This window comes from Artemia franciscana, chromosome 15 (genome assembly GCF_032884065.1).
Source record: "Artemia franciscana chromosome 15, ASM3288406v1, whole genome shotgun sequence".
Lineage (NCBI taxonomy): Eukaryota > Metazoa > Arthropoda > Branchiopoda > Anostraca > Artemiidae > Artemia > Artemia franciscana.
The window spans coordinates 23151997-23168572 of NC_088877.1; the positions used below are offsets into that span (position 1 = coordinate 23151997).

Consider the following 16576-nt stretch of genomic DNA (forward strand, 5'->3'; position numbering starts at 1 on the left):
TCATAATGCATATACAGTTTTCAAAATTCTTTTTGTTTACTATTTTTGAATAATATTGGCATGTATCGCTCCTTATTTAAACTTCGTTACCACAAACTGTTTGATTTACCAAGTACTAAACACGGTTCTGGGCCTACAGCGTCTATACGTAATACACAATAAAACAACGAAGTACGAAGAAAATAAATCAAGGAAAAAAAAAACCAAACGAGGGGGATAACCCTTTTGTTTCTTAATCATTTCTTTTGTTCTTCGTTGCATTACCGTACAGCCAAACATCGGGCTTTAAATGCGGTATTTGTATTTTTGTTTGTTTGCAAAAAAGTGGAAAGGTCTTAGGGAACTTAAATTGCGTGTGCTTAATTTTCTCCATATTCCTAGTTTTAGAAATATATAACATGCCTGACATTCTTTTAACTTTTGATTTGGTACAAAATTCCTTGACGTAGTTTAAAAAATGCCTGTCAATTTATTTTAGAAACAATAAATCCTTTCGGGTTATTTGAAAATTTTGCTTTCAAATATCGCAAAAGATATCTTTTCTTCAAAAGTTTAAATATCTATTTACGGAACAAAACTAGAGTAAGCCATTCTGGTTTACCGGATGCCACAATATGAACTATTTTTGATGAATAAGACGAGCCTCTTTCCCATAGCTTCTGGCCTATGCCCCTATAGCTTCGGCCTTCCAAGGTTTCATCCCTTTTGGTAGTTGGTGCAGGCAGAATTCCCATTTAGCTGCCAAACTCTTCTAAACTTGCCCCACCGCAACACTGTGCGTAATTATTGAACTTTAGCTGTAAATATTTTTGAAATTTGGCAACCATATCAAAATTTGGAAATATAAATGACCAATATTACCCAGATCTGGGATAAATTTCCATTTTTAGTATTCAGTCGACATTGGAAATTTAACATAAAGGTCTGCCATCAGTGCAATTCCAGCTTCCAATTTCTAACAATGCCGGTCACAGCCAAAATTGTTTTTGTTACAAATTTTGGGCTCACTTATTCTAGCTAAATCTGCCGTACATGGTTCTCATTTCAAATCCTTTGTTTCTAAAACACTCCATGAAACATAATTCATTTATCTTAAAAGACTTACCATTATGATTACTGGTTCCATAGAACTAAATCCCTTAAGCACAAGAAGGAAGAGAACAGCATAAAATGCGATTGTGCATAAATTCCTAACATCACTGAAGCTATCAATAAGGGGAATCGTCCCCATAGTCCAATCACAGCAAAGTGGTCCGGGAAATGCAAGGAGCCAAGCATTTCGAGAAACCAAGTAATTATAGGTGAATTGCCGAACCGGTGTTTCTGCAACTGATGAAGGGTTGTCAAATCTGAAAGATATTTGTAAATTATAGGGAATAAGCAATCATCATTATAAGACAAAATTACGAAAACAGCCATGGGGATAAAAAAAAATCATATATTGAGCCAAAGCTTTTTTCCTATTAGTGGATGCATTGTTGTCGGTCATTAAGACTAATTTTAAAGTTAAAGAGTATTATCTATTCGCACAACTCTGTTATAAAAAAGAAGAAAAGAAAACACAAATAGGAAACACGGTCCCATAAAACCCCTTCCTATTGACCTAACATTTTAAATTGGTTCCAATAGGTATAATAAGGTTAATTGATGGTTTTCGCATGCACACTTCTAAGAGAAGAACCGCGAACTTCTCAGGACAAAAAAAAATAATCATACTGTTTTTAGTACTTGCTGGTCATGAAAACACGAATATACCCAAAATAATTAAGCAAATAATTGTAAGAATTTCAAAGAAATGTAAAGAACCCCTAATAAATATTAAAACACCCTATGAAGTTACAGTTTTATATGGGCTATTTAGAACCCTTCCCCCTGAGTCTAATGGAGTCATTTCGTCCCCAAAACCCATTCTTTAGATATCCTGACTGTCAAGACTAAAACGCAGATCTTGAAATATTTATCTGATACAATGAAGAAAATACTGAAGCCTGGGGCTCCAAGAAATGTCGCGGGGGCATCACTTTGCCCTCCATCAAATCTTACTAAGGCCCTAAACGTTTTAGTTTGAGATCAAATGAGCCCCTAAAATTTCGATGGCAATCCATCCTATATGACGAGAATTGGAAAAAAAGGATAATGCATGGAGGAAACTGTTCCAACTGACGCAAACAAACGTCTTAAAGGCATATTTATAAAAATAAATATAACCCAAGCTGTATCAATGAAGATTCCGAATTATGAATATTGGCCACAATATCTCCTGTTCAAAAAAAGAACTGTCTTGATCGATTTTTTTCACCTTCAGAAACGTGTAAGAAACTTTGATTATTACATGACTCGCGTATTAGACTTGCATACACTATAAGTTACACTCTACCCCTAGTATATTGAATCTTATTTCTCTTTTATGAAAACCAACATAGTTGTTATTACCTCTTAACAAAATTTAATAAAAGATAAATAAGCTTTTTACAGCGCTACTTATCATATTTACTTTCTATTTTTTGACAGGAAATCTAATCAACATGGCAGGTGATTAAAACAAACCAGGATGTTTACTATAACCGATTTCACCCCCTCTGCAAAATTTGTCCTTCTCTTGCTTTTTCTTCCTAAATTGTTTCCACTTCACTTATAATTTCATTTATTTGTGAAACTTCTGTCTCTTCCCGAGCAAACAAGCCTAATCTGATCCACATATTCCTGAGAGGAACTGAAAAAAGAAAAAAGTGATAACTTTTCCTGTTTTCCTTTATTTCAGCAGCACTTAGAAGGAAGATTTTGGATATGGTGATGCGAACTAATCAAAAACAACTTATCAGAGTCTCGTATCCATAAGAACAACCTGATGGCCATATAATTCGTAACCAGGAAAATACTTTGATTTGTCCTTTGATATATAACATTAAAACTTCAGTAATAATAAACGAAATGAAATAGTTCAAAAGGAAAGATGAGCAGAGGTTTCTAGGGAGAGCTAATAAATTTAAGAGAAGTAAAACAGAGTTACTTCCTGGGCAGAGTTCATAGCAATCAATAGAGTCATGGTTCCTCTATAAAAACAACAGACAATGACCGAAATGTAATAATAGCTATGGGAGATATATACTCTTCTTAAAGCAACAACAAAGTCAAATACACGGAAACAAATTTTAGGGGAAGTGTGGAGAGAACAACGACACTAGCTGGATTATAAGGGTTTTTTAATACCTGAAAGCTCCTCAGGAGGAGGTTGATTTATGTACTGATAGAAAACAATGAATATTGCATGAGACCTATTGCTTGGAGACTGGGCCGAGCCATGGGTAGCAATGCCGTTTTAAATCTTCTGAAGTGGTGTCATAAGCGCTTTTGAAACACTAGCATACGAAACACATTTTATTCGGTGAGAGATTACGCATGGGTTGATGCAGGGGCTGGGCTCATTGAGCTGGGTAGAAGATACTTTTGCAGAAAAGAGTGATTCCCGCCCCTGGCTAAAATGGTTCACGCTCGATTGATCGGACTTTTCAAGAGGAATATCTGAAGAGCAGAACTCCAAGATAATGAAGTCCGACAACTCTTTCTATATCTTCATTCTTGAAGATGAAGCTGGGGCAAATGTCTGGCAATTACGACCTGTAGACCAGCAGTTCCTTCGTTTTCAATGTACTGAATTTGACTCTTGATATTTCACACTACCTTTCTATTTTCGAAAGATCTGCTCTACCGAAAAAAGGAGATATGAATGGGTCTTACTATTTTTGATGGGTGATATTGTCGTGGTTAACGACCAAAAAAAAACAAGTTTTTTAACTGAAAGTAAGGAGCGACACTAAAACTTGAAACGAACAAAAATTATTCCGCATATGAAAGGGGCTGTCCCCTCCTCAACGCCCTGCTCTATACGCTAAAGTTTTACTCTTTCTCACAACTCTATTTTTAAAGCGAAAAAAAACTTTAGTGTAAAGTGGGGCATAGAGGAGGGGACAGCCCCTTTCATATACGGAATATTATTTGACCGTTTTATGTTTTAATGTCGCTCCTGACTGTCAGTTAAAAAACTAGTTTTTTTTATTTAATTGCTAATTAAGAGTCAAAATGGACATAAATCAAGTCACCAAGTACTACTAAAAACAAATCCATAAAGCGAACAAAAATTGTCAAGCCGCACTGAAAGGCGTCCTCTCCCCGCAGAAAGCCCTATTTAAGATGACTATTCCTTCTCACCTCTTAATCATTTTATACAGAAAAGACAATAATAATTCAAACAAAATACAAAGAAAATCCTACAAAAGACAAAATACAGATAATTATATATTATATAGAAAAGACAAAACCATAAGTGGAAGTTACAATGATGACTACCTTAGACCTTAGCTCCGGTTGTGAGGCCAGACATCCAGAACATCAAGGAAGAGCCTCCAGTTCCTCAAGTTTGCTGCATCTACAACGTCCTTGCACTCAGGTTGAATATAGGTATTAAGGCTGCGCAAGTCTGCCTGAATGTTGCACCATGTTGCCATGTTCCGGGTCCTTCCCTTGTGACGGGTACCCGGCGGGTATCAGTGAAAGACAGCATTAGGAAGGTTTTAGTCGCTCAATAAAGTAAAAAAACATGTCCTAAAGACCTTCATCTTTGCATTCTGATGATACTAGTCACAAGCGATTGTCACGTTACATTTCGTATTGATCGACCAGTCATTTTCTGAATCCACTGAGTAATATTTAGTACTATCCTAAGGGAAATATTTTCCGAAGCTTATATTCCTTTATGTTGCTGCTGATTTAAGTACCAAGTCTTTGAAGCGTAGGCCTATAGCAAAATGGGCAACAACGGCCTCAAGTAAAAGAAAAAGTTGCGGGATGTTTATATATCGCAGAACCTATTGAAGGTTCCATTTACCTGCTTCTTGTATCATTGAAAAAGTGTTCTCAATTACGTTCCCTAGGAATTTGAACTGAGTTACTTGCTCTATGTGCCGGTCCCCACACTTGGTATTCAAGGGAGAGACAGTGGTTGCCATGCATTCTGTTTTTTCAGCGTTTATTTTTAGACCCACTTAACCAAATCTTTTTCTCGGTAGATTAACTATTCCTAGAAATTGTTTCTTATAGGACTATAGCATCACAATGTCACCAGTAAAGTCTAGGTTACTCAGGCAGATTAATTGGTTTAACTGCATACCTCCTGGTTCACTGCATACCTCCTGGTTCACTGCATCTGCATTTGAATGCAGTCTATGAGTATCACGAAGAGAAATGGTGCAAGAACACAACCTTACTTCATTCCTGGTAGGATGTGTAAGAGTCTAGTCTGAACGTCAGGTGTCTTTACACAGCATTATCTGAATTAATGCTTGAAAAAGACAGAAATCTTTGTCCGTCATTGTCGACTTTTTTGGGTTAAAATGCAAAGTATAAACACCAGATTTGCGCAGCAGCGGTTTGGTCGGATGCCATTTTACTTGGTGCCAGAGACACTTATATTTGCTAAGTTATTCTTTGGAGTATAATATGCAAGGGCAGTTTTCAAGTGTTGGAGAGAAAGAAGATACAACACCACTTCACTGCGACTGAAGTTTTCCATTTCTTAAATATCCTCACAATGATTCCGTGTTCCCACTAAGTGGGCACTTAAATAGTTAGACATATCACTATGAAGAGGAATTTCTAAAACTTCAATCAGGATAAAATCAACGCCTGAACAATCTCCACTGAAATGAAATTGTCTCATGGAGACTTCCCATTTTTTACTTTCTTGGCTGCTTGAATAATTACAATAAGGTCATGAAGGTCAGCATTAATGGTCAGAGAGAATACAGGTGTCACGGGGATGTTGGAAGGTTCTTGTGGGGCCGGTCTATTCAATATATTTTGGAAATTGAAAGCACAAACATTTTAAATTTACACTTTTCTTTGTTTTCTTTAAATCCTGTTTCAGCATTTATTGACACCGAAAGAACACAAAATTATTGTTATTATATAAAAAAAGAAAACGGTGTTTTATTCAATTGCTCACTCGCAAACAAAACGCACAAACGACAGCCATTTTCTTCTTCAAGCATACATTTCAATCGAATCTTAAACAAACAACTCCATCCACTCAGCATCCACACGCTCTTCCACATTTCATTCTTCCTTACAAACGCTATCATTTTAAACAATAAAACCTAAACCTTCCTAAACCCATATTTTCTCTCTTTCCTCCGTTTTTAAACATACTCACACGATTTTATCACCGGAAGCTCAACAGGATACTCTCTCATTTCACCTCTTTGAATCACTGTTTACTCACTGTTGCCTCTTGAATCACTGTAATCACTAAATCCTCTTGTAACCACAGTTACCTCTAGAATCATATGTTTACTTCAATTTAATCAGCCTTATATCATCTTCCTCAGAATTCAAAATCCCTCAGAAGCATTTATTTACAATTTAATTAATATATTCAGAAGAAACAAGTCGTGCTTCAGACCAATTCATTACTACTCCAACACAGAACTTCATATGGAGTAAAACGACCAACTAGGTTTTGAAGTGGCAATATCTCAACAATATACATAAACAAGAATTCCTTCACAGCTTGAAGAAACATAAAGTACGCATTTGCTCAAAAGAAAACAGAAAATTCAAAAAGGGACCTTTCTTTTCACATGAAAATCCACTTCTTCTTTCTTTTACTCTACATGTCCATCCACTAAATTTTTCCTTTCAGTACTTTCCACATTATAGCTCAATATCCCTAGGATTTTCATCCCCCAGATGTACCGAATGCAACTAATGAGCTTTTATTTTGCGAGTTCATTTTCCTCGGTATTTATCACCAATGGGGCGCATCCTTTTATCAAGTTAATTCTAAAAACTTTTTCCAAAAAACAAGTTTTTCAGATGAAACTAAAGAGCTCCATTGAGCCAAAAATGAGAGGAATTAAAGTCAAATAATCTTCCAAGCGTAAAACTACCACTAATCACTATCAATAAACAAATGAAACTCAAAACAGACAGAAATTACAATAAACAGCCGAGTCAAACTCGAAACAAGCCAAAATTAACATTAGTATGGCTGAGAACCCTATGCCTTCTCAATACCAGGACATAATTTTTGTTTTACTGAAAGACAAAAAAAAAAAAAAAAAAAAAAAAAAAAAAAAAAAACCGATTGACTGTGGATTGTCAGTTTAACTGACATATACTGATATGTATTCCTTAAAGTTTGGATAATTTTTTATTTATGAAAGCAACAAGAGCTAAGACTTCATATGGCATGAGCTCTAGCAAATTTCTAAGAATCAATAGAGTGATTTAAAAGGAAAATCAAAGGCTTTATGACGGTCGAGATTTAAAATAAGAGCTCTGAGACACGGGGTCCTTCTAAATATCAACATTCATTTAGATCCGATCACCCACCCGTAAGTTAAAAATACCTCATTTTTTTCTAATTTTGCCTCTCCCATCAGCCCCTCAGATGGTCGAATCGGGGAAAACAATTTTATCAAGTCAATTTGTGCAGGTCCCTGACACGCCCACCAATTGACAACGTCCTAGCACGTCCAGAAGCACTGAACTCACCAAAGCACTGGACCCACCTAACTCCCCCAAAGAGAGCAAATCCAGTCCGGTTACGTTAATCACGTATCTAAGACATTTACTGATTCTACCCGCCAAGTTCCATCCCGATCTCTACACTCTAAGCTCTCCAGGCATCAAAGCTCTCTAAACTTCCAACATTTCCGGTTTCCCCCTCCAATTCCCCCAACGTCACCAGATCTGGTCGGTATTTCAAATAACAGTTCTCAGACATGAGTTCCTTTTAAATATCAAATTTCAATAAGATCCGGTCACCCGTTCTAAAGTTAAAAATACCTCAATTTTACTAATGTCTTCGAATTAAACCCCCCCCCCCCCCAACTCCCCCAAAGAGAGTGGATTCAGTCCGGTTATGTCAATCGCGTATCTAGGACATGTGCTTATTCTTCCCACCAAGTTTCATCCGTATCTCTCCACTCTAAGCGTTTTCTAAGATTTCCGTTTCCCCCTTCAACTCCCCCAGTATCACCAGATACGGTCGGGACTCAAAATAAGAGCTCTGAGACACGGGGTATTTCTAAATATCAAATTTCATTAAGACCCGATCACCCATTCGCAAGTTGAAAATACCTCTAATTTTTTTCAATTTTTACTCTCCCTCCAGGCCCCAGATGACCGAATCGGGTAAACGACTGGTATCAAGTCAATTTCTGCAGGTCCCTGACATGCCAACCAATTTTCATCGTCCTAGCACGACAAGAAGCACCGAACTAGCCAAAGCACTGGAAATCCCCTCAACTGCCCCAAAGAGAGCAAATCCGTTCCAATTATGTCAATCACGTATCTAGAACTTGTGCTTATTCTTTCCATCAAGTTTCATCCCGATCTCTTCACTCTAAGCGTTTTCCAAGATTTCTGTTTCCCCCCTCCAACCTCCTATGAAAATGGAGCATCAGAGACATATGATCTTTCTATACATCAAGTTTCATTAAGATCCGATCATCCATTCGTAAGATAAAGATACCTCAAATTGTCACGTTTTCCAAGATTTCCGGTTTCCACCTCCAACTCCCCCCAACGTCGCCAAATCTGGTCGGGATTTAAAATGAGAGCTCTAAACCACAAGATCCTTCTAAATATCAAATCTTCCAAAATCTGATCACCCGTGCGTAAGTTACAAATACCTCATTTTTTCTAATTTTTCCGAATCACTCCACACCCCCCACCAACTCCCCCAAAGAGAGCAGATACGGTCCAGTAATTTCAGTCACGTATCTTGGACTTGTGTTAATTTTTCCCACCATGTTTCATCCTGATCCCTCCGCTTTAAGCGCTTTCCAAGATTTCTACCCCCCCCCCCCCCCAAACTCCCCCCAATGACGCTGGATCGAGTCAGGATTTAAAATGAGAGATCTGAGTTACGAGGTTCTTCTAAATGTGATATTTCATTAAGATCCAATCACTCCTTCGTACGTTAAAAATACCTCATTTTTTCCAATTTTTCAGAATTAACACTCCCCCACCAACTCCCCCAATGAGATCGGATCCGTTCTGGTTATGTCAATCACCTATCTAAGACTTATGCTCATTTTTTCCACGAGGTTTCATCCCGATCCTTTTACTCTAAGCGTTTTTCGAGATTTTAGGTTTCTCCCTCCAACTCCCCCCGATGTCACCGGAGCCAGTCGGGATTTAAAATTAGAGCTCAGAGACACGATATCAATCTAAATATAAAACCAAACAGTTCGTGGTGACGAACTGTAGTAAGGAGCGACCCGGCTCAATAGTAAACGAAACTCTAAAAAATGGAATATCGATACCAATAGTTACAAAAAAAAACGCATTTTAATACTGATTTTAAATATATAACTTTCATCAAGATTAGTCTTACCTACCAAAAGTTACGAGCCCGAGAAAATTTGTCTCATTTTAGAAAATAGGGGAACACACCCCCTAAAAGTCATACAATCTTAACGAAAATCACACCATCAGATTCACCGTATCAGAGAACCTTATTGTAGAAGTTTCAAGCTCCTATCTACAAAAATGTGGAATTTCGCACTTTTTGCCAGAAGACAAATCACGGATGCGTGTTTATTTTTTTCCCGGGGATGATCGTATCGACCCAGTGGTCCTAGAATGTCGCGAGAGGGCTCATTCTAATGGAAATTAAAAGTTCTAGTGCCCTTTTTAAGTGACCAAAAAATTGGAGGACACCTAGGCCCCCTCCCACGCTCATTTTTCCCCAAAGTCACCGGATCAAAATTCTGAGATAGCCATTTTATTCACCAGACTTACTCCCCCGCAGTCCCCGTGGGAGGGGTTGCAAGTTACAAACTTTGACCTGTGTTTACATATAGTAATGGTTACTGGGAAGTGTACGGACGTTTTCAGGGGTATTTTTTGGTTTAGGGGGGGGGGGGGGTGAGTTGAGATGGAGGGGGCGGCTACGTGGGAGGACCTTTCCATGGAAAAACTTCTCATGGGGGAGTAGACTTTCAATGAAGGGGGCGCGCGAGGGATTTTCTAGCATTATTAAAAAAAAAAAAACAATGAAAAAATACATATGAAAAGTTTTTTTCTACTGAAAGTGAGGAGCAGCATTAAAACTTAAAACGAGCAGAAATTATTAAACATATGCGGGGGTTTACCTCCTCGTAATACCTTGCTCTTTACGGTAAAGTATTTTAATTTCAACTATTTATTCTACGGCCTTTGTGATTCAAGGGACATTGTTATGGAATTGGGACAAAATTTAAGCTTTAGTGTAAAGAGCGAGGTATCGACGAGGGGGGAACCCCCTCATATACGCAATAAAAACATACGAATATAGAAGTTCGTTACTTAAGTTAATTCGTAAATTACGTATATTTTTTACTAGTGAAAATGTTCGTAAAAAATTAGAAGTTCTAGTTGCCTTTTTAAGTAATAAAAAAATTGGAGGGCAACTAGGCTTCCTCCCTCGCTCCTTTTTTCTCAAAATCTTCTGATTATAACTATGAGAAAGCCATTTAGCAAAAAAAATTAATATGCAAATTTCGTTTTAATTATTTATGTGCGGAGAGCCAAGATCAAAACATGCATTAAATAAAAAACCTCCAGAAATTAAATAAAAAAACAAGTTTTTTTAAATGAAAGTAAGGAGCGACATTAAAACTTAGAACGAACAGAAATTACTCAGCATATGAAAGGGGCTTTTCCTCTTCAACGTCCCGCTCTTTACGCTAGTGTTTTTTATTGTTTTAAGAAGTAGAGTTAACAGAAAGAGTCAAACTTTAGCGTAAAGAGTGGGGCGTTGAAGAGGAAAAGCCCCTTTCATATACGGAGTAATTTTTGTTCGTTTTAAGTTTTAATGTCGCTCCTTACTTTCATTTAAAAAAACTTGTTTTTTTATTTAATTTCATTAAGATCCGACCATCCGTTCGTAAGTTAAGATACTTCATTTTTTCTAATTTTTCCGAATTAATCGTCCCCCACTCCTCCCAGATGGTCGAATCGGGGAAACGAGTATGGTCTGGTCCCTGATACGCCGGCCAAATTTCGTCGTCCTAGCTTATCTGGAAGTGCCTAAACTAACAAAACCGGGACAGACAGACAGACAGACAGACAGACCGACAGAATTTGCGATCACTATATGTCACTTGGTGAATACCAAATGACATAAAAAAGTGAAAATGCTTGAAGCGTGTTTTATTTTCAGTAAAGCGCGAATTATATTTCTGGCCTTTAGAAGGCATGAGGGTTCTCAGACGTACTAGTTTTAATTTTTGCTCGTTTTGAGTTTCATATATTTACTGATAGTGATTCGTTATAGTCTACACTTGGAAGATTATTGTGCTGCGAGAGCAACACTTCAGTTTTGTCCCGTTTTTTTTTTTTTTTTTTTTTTCTATGCCGCCGATGTCGGCTTATTCCTGGAAACTGGTAAGGGTCTAACCTGTGCGGTTTTTATGGAAAGTGTGGGCCTCAGGCCGGATTGATGAATATGGCATTACATTTTGGAAAGCTCCGCAAAACTCTTGCCTGAGGCCAAAAAGGATGGTTTTTGCTTGTCCACGAGCCAGAGCCTATGGTGTGCGATGTGAAGTGGAGTTATGTAGCCTATGTCAGAGAGGAGTATCTGAAGTTGTGCAGCCAAGCTTTCGTTCGATCAAACCATGTTTCTACTTTCGAGTGGAAAGCTCCGTTCTAGTAGGCAAGCCGGCAGGCACCACTTTCAAATTGAAGATGGACTAAAATCTATAAGTATTAAATATACGCGGCAGTTACCCGGCCCCAGAGCCAATATATCTTCTTTGAGTGATAAATAGAAAAATTTACAGAAGCAAAAAAGCGGCATTTTCCCACGGGTCCGAAAGTGCTGCCGTGATTTTGGCTGGGTTTATCATTTGTTTTTTTCGGACTTCGGATCGAGGTAGAACAATGTTATCAGATGTACCTATTAAACTCTAAAAGTTATATCATTGCTAAAGAAATTGGAGCTTATCCTTTGCTCCTTTCTAAGTGGTGACGTTAGAAAGTTGGTCTACGGCAAAAACAAAAAAGTTTTGAACTAAGACAGATAGAATTTTTTTTCGACGGCAATCGATAGCTCTTGATGAGCTGATCAAAGTATCTGTCATCCATTTTTTTGGTACAAAAATTCCTTCATGAGATATACTAGTTTGAAAGTTTCAGTAGGGTACACACTGAAACCAAAAATAAGTTGATATCAATTGTGAGACATGTAGGTGACTTATAAGGAAAGGTCGGCTGTTAGCTCATAATCATCTTCGGCAGTGAGGGGTTTGCAAATTTTTGCTATTTGGTGTACCTATTATTTGTTTCCAGTGTATTTGATGGTAAGACCGAGTTGGTTCCAGTGGTAAGACATGTAGAGGACTTGTAAGTAATAATCGTCTGTTAGGCTACAATCATATTTCGTGAAGAGGGGTTTGGAAATTTTGCTAGTTGGTGTAGCCTACCCATACTCACTGTAACCTAGAATTAAGTGTTTATGCAAGGGGTACAAACGATAACTTAAAACAAAGAGGCAGTTTCGTAAAAACTAATTGTCATCTATGGTATTTTGATCCCGAAAATTTACGGATAGCTTTATAATGCCAACCAGGGATTATATAAGGTATTGTTCCAAGTTTTCATCCGTCACGATGTCTACGATTGAAAAGGATAAAGTTCAACTGGCTGCCAAGTCAATTTAGTCCCTTCTTTCGATATTCTTTTGTTATTGTTGTTTTTTCAACGCTGAGCAATAGCCTTTGATCAAGTGATTACTGATCGATAGCGAAGAAACAAAACCAAAGTGTTGCTCTCGCAACACTTTAGCCGGCAAAGCCGGACAAAGGTTGCCGCAACACTTCACGTTGCTCAGGCAACGTAGGTCTAGTTTGACTTTATTTCCGCTCATTTATGGCTTAACGGAGTTCTAAACTTTTCTTTGAAAAACTTGTTTTGTGCAAAATATATTTTAAATATATTTCTGATCATTTTTTATTGACAAGGTCTATTTCATAGAAAAAAATAATATTTTATAGTCTATAAGAATCCATAGTTTGGGTTGCTATTTGTATGTCGGAGAAACTTTTTCAACAATTTTTAATCCTGACACAAACAGTATATTTTAATTTTATTTTGTAACTCCTGAAGTTGACCTGAAAAATAAAACAATACCATTCCTAGAAGATTATATATATGCTCTTTGACAACCTGGATGCATTTAAAATCTTTTTATTTTCTTAAATTGTAAGAGCAGGAGTAGCCTATTAATAGTATTAGCCCTAACAGTTTTAACTTAATACTCCCAATCGTTCTCCATATATTGCTGAAGCGTCTTCTCGGCAACCATAAGCACAATGCTTTTTAATTTAGTTTAAAACAACATTTAGTTTTTAAGCATAATGGGCCAATTGCACGATTCAGAGGGGCTGGAATACCCAACATCCCTAAAGACATAGTTGCTGGGCCGTTCTACTATGCTAAACAAAATGTTGTGTCAAAACTTTGACTGGATGCATTTGGAAAATGAATGGACTTGAGAGAAGGGCTGCTTGCCATCCAATCTCTTTTTACTCTTAAAAAGGGCACCTGAACTTTTAATTTTGAATCAAATTACCCCCTTAAAAATTTTCAATAATATTTCTAGCTATTATACAGTGATGCAGCCTATGGTATTGCTTACATGCCCTTTTGAAAACCTGCATACACACAGTTTTTTCGTCTAATTGAACCTCCTTCTAAACTTTCTCTAAAAGATTCACCTTAATATCCTTAGCGTTAGTAGTTACATTAACTGTAGTGGTAGCATAAAAGTATACACTTAACACCTTCTGGCTAGTTCAAAATCCCCAAAAAGTTACCCTTAAAGGTCCAACTTAATAATATAATTTGTTCTTCAGATATTGCTATGTCACCTTTTTGAAAGTCCACATGCTCATAGTTTGTTTTGATTTAGTTTAACATCCGCCTAAATATTCCTCAAAAGCTTCATCTTAGTACCCTTACATTGCAGAGTAGAAATAGTTGTAGCGGCATTAGTGGCAGAATGCACATAGCATATATGGTTTCTACAACATCCTCTTCAACACACGCTGAAAGTTTCAGCTTAATACCATCAACCGTTCTTGGAAGCATTTCTGATGCGCCCGCTTGACAGTCTGAGTGGGCATAGTGTGTTTCGATTTAGTTACGATTAGTTAATATGCATCCCAAATTTTTACCTTAACATCCTTAGCTTTGATAACCGCAGAGGTAATATTAGCAGAAGAATTAATTACAGTAGCCCAAGCTTAGTGGCAGGAGTGGTTATAAAAAAACCGAAAAAAATTTCAAAATCATGTGGGATCAAATGTGACTTGCTCTCCAAGCACTTTAACTATTAAAATGGGCACTAGCCCTTTTAATTTCCCATCTAATGAGCTCATTTTGAAGTTTCTACGACAACAAATGTCTATCTCAAAAAAAGGGCACTAGCCCTTTCAATTTCCCATCTAATGAGCTCATTTTGAAGTTTCTACGACAACAAATATCTATCTCAAAATTTATATCAGATGTATTTCAGAAAAATACGAGGTGTTGGGGGGAGGGGGGGGGGTACACACCCTTCGATGACACTTAATTTTAAAACGGACACAAGAAGTTCTGATCACCAATTCAATGAGTCGCCTCTGAAGTTTATACGATCACCCTTTCTATATATACCTTACATACCCCCGAGCATAAATTACAACCCTAGCCCTGAGGGCTCTGGGGGGGAGGTTGTCACCATCGAAGACATAATCTCCGGACCTTTCAACTACGTTGAACAAAATGGCTATCTCAAAATTTGGATTGGATGTGATTGATGAAATGATGGGCGTGGGAGGGGGGTTAGTTGCCGTCCAATCACTTTCGACTATTAAAAAAGGCACTAGCCCTTTTAATTTCCAATTGAGTGAGCTCTTTTCGAAGTTTCTACGACAACAAATGACCATCTCAAAATTTCTATCACATGCATTTCGGGAAAATACGAGGTGTGAGGACAGAGCATCAACCCTCCAATCACTCTGAATCTTAAGAAGGGGACTAGAAATTCTGATTAGTAATACAATGAGCCCCTGCGAAGTATATACGATCACCCTTTATAAAATATACCTTATATGCCTCCAGGGCATAACTTACGAACCTTGCCCTGAGGGCACTGGGGCGGAGGTGTCATCCTTAAAGACAGAATTTCCTGACTTTTTAACTACGTTGAACTAAATGGCTATCTCAAAATTTTGATTGGATGTGTTTGGGGAAATTGTGAGCGTGGGAGGGGGGCTAGTTACCTCCAATCACTTTATACTATTAAAAAGGGCTAGCGCCCTTCAATTTACAATCAAATAAGTCTTTTTTAGAGTTTCTACGACAACAAATTGCCACCTCAAAATTTTTATCACATGCATTTCGGGAAAAAACAAGGTGTGTGTGGGGGGGGGGTATCCACCTCCGATAAATCTGAGTCTTATAAAGGGCAATAGAACGTCTGATTACCAATCCAATGAGCCCCCTCCGAAGTTTATATGATCACCCTTTCTATGTATGCCTTATATGCCCCCTAGGGCATAACTTGAGCCTTTCCCGGAGGGTTTGGGGGGGGGGGGTGTCATCCCCAAAGACATAAATTTCAGACCATGCAATTACGTTGAACAAAATGGCTATCTCAAAATTTTGATTGGATGTGTTTGGCGAAAAGATGGGCGAGGAAGGGAGGTTAGTTGCCCTTCAATCACTTTCGACTAATGAAAAGGACACTAGCCCTTCCAATGTCCAATCAAATGAGCCTTTTTCGAAGTTTCTACGACAACAAATAGCCATTTCAAAATTTATATCAAGATGCATTTCGGGAAAATACCAGGTGTGTGTGTGTATCCACCCTACCATCACTCTAAATCTCAAAAAGGGCACTAAAACTTCTGACTAGCAATCCAATTAGCCACATCCGAAATTTATACAATCACTCTTTCTATATAAACCTTATATGTCCTCAGGGCATACCTTACAACCTTACCCTGAGGGCTCATGGGGGGGGGGTTGTCGTCCTCAAAGACATTATTTCCGAACCTTTCAACTACGTTGAATATGACTATCTCAAATTTTGACTGGATGTGTTTGGGAAAGGATGGGTGGAGGAGGGGTGCTAGTTGTCCTCCAATCACTTTCAACTATTAATAAAGACATAAGTCCTTCACATTTTCAATAAAATGAACCCTTCTCGAAGTTTCTACGACAGCTAATTCGATACGAAGTGCCCTGGTCTATAACCAAAAAAAAAAAACAACAACGAATAAATAAAGAAATAATACATTGTGCCCACACAGCTCTTTGTTAGGCAGCGCTATTGCGCTACCTATGATTCCTATAAATCCACTTACTTTAAGTCACTTCGCATAAGTTTCTTATTCTTCAAGACTTATACAACTGTCAGGAAACCTGCAATACGTCCTCCCACTCCTTCTCTGGGTACATAATAACATATTCATACTAAAAATTCCCAGCCTTCCCGAACAGAAGAACCGCCAAATGCTCCTTTCCACCTTCTTCGCACAAT

General features: G+C 37.8%; 2 protein-coding genes across 5 annotated transcripts in view; one reads left to right on the top strand and one right to left on the bottom strand.

Annotated features, from left to right (window-relative positions):
• The window catches only part of LOC136036204 (protein O-mannosyl-transferase Tmtc3-like), a 261671-nt gene that overhangs the window by 90443 nt on the left and 154652 nt on the right, over positions 1 to 16576 (bottom strand). For all 4 annotated transcript variants that reach the window (XM_065718290.1, XM_065718292.1, XM_065718291.1 and 1 more), the window contains one exon: positions 1106 to 1349. In XM_065718290.1, coding sequence (XP_065574362.1) covers positions 1106 to 1349 — 244 coding nt within the window. The remainder of the gene's footprint in view (positions 1 to 1105; positions 1350 to 16576) is intronic.
• LOC136036202 (nuclear pore complex protein Nup205-like) overlaps positions 1 to 16576 on the top strand; it is a 378694-nt gene that overhangs the window by 71915 nt on the left and 290203 nt on the right. The gene's annotated exons all lie outside the window — the stretch shown is intronic.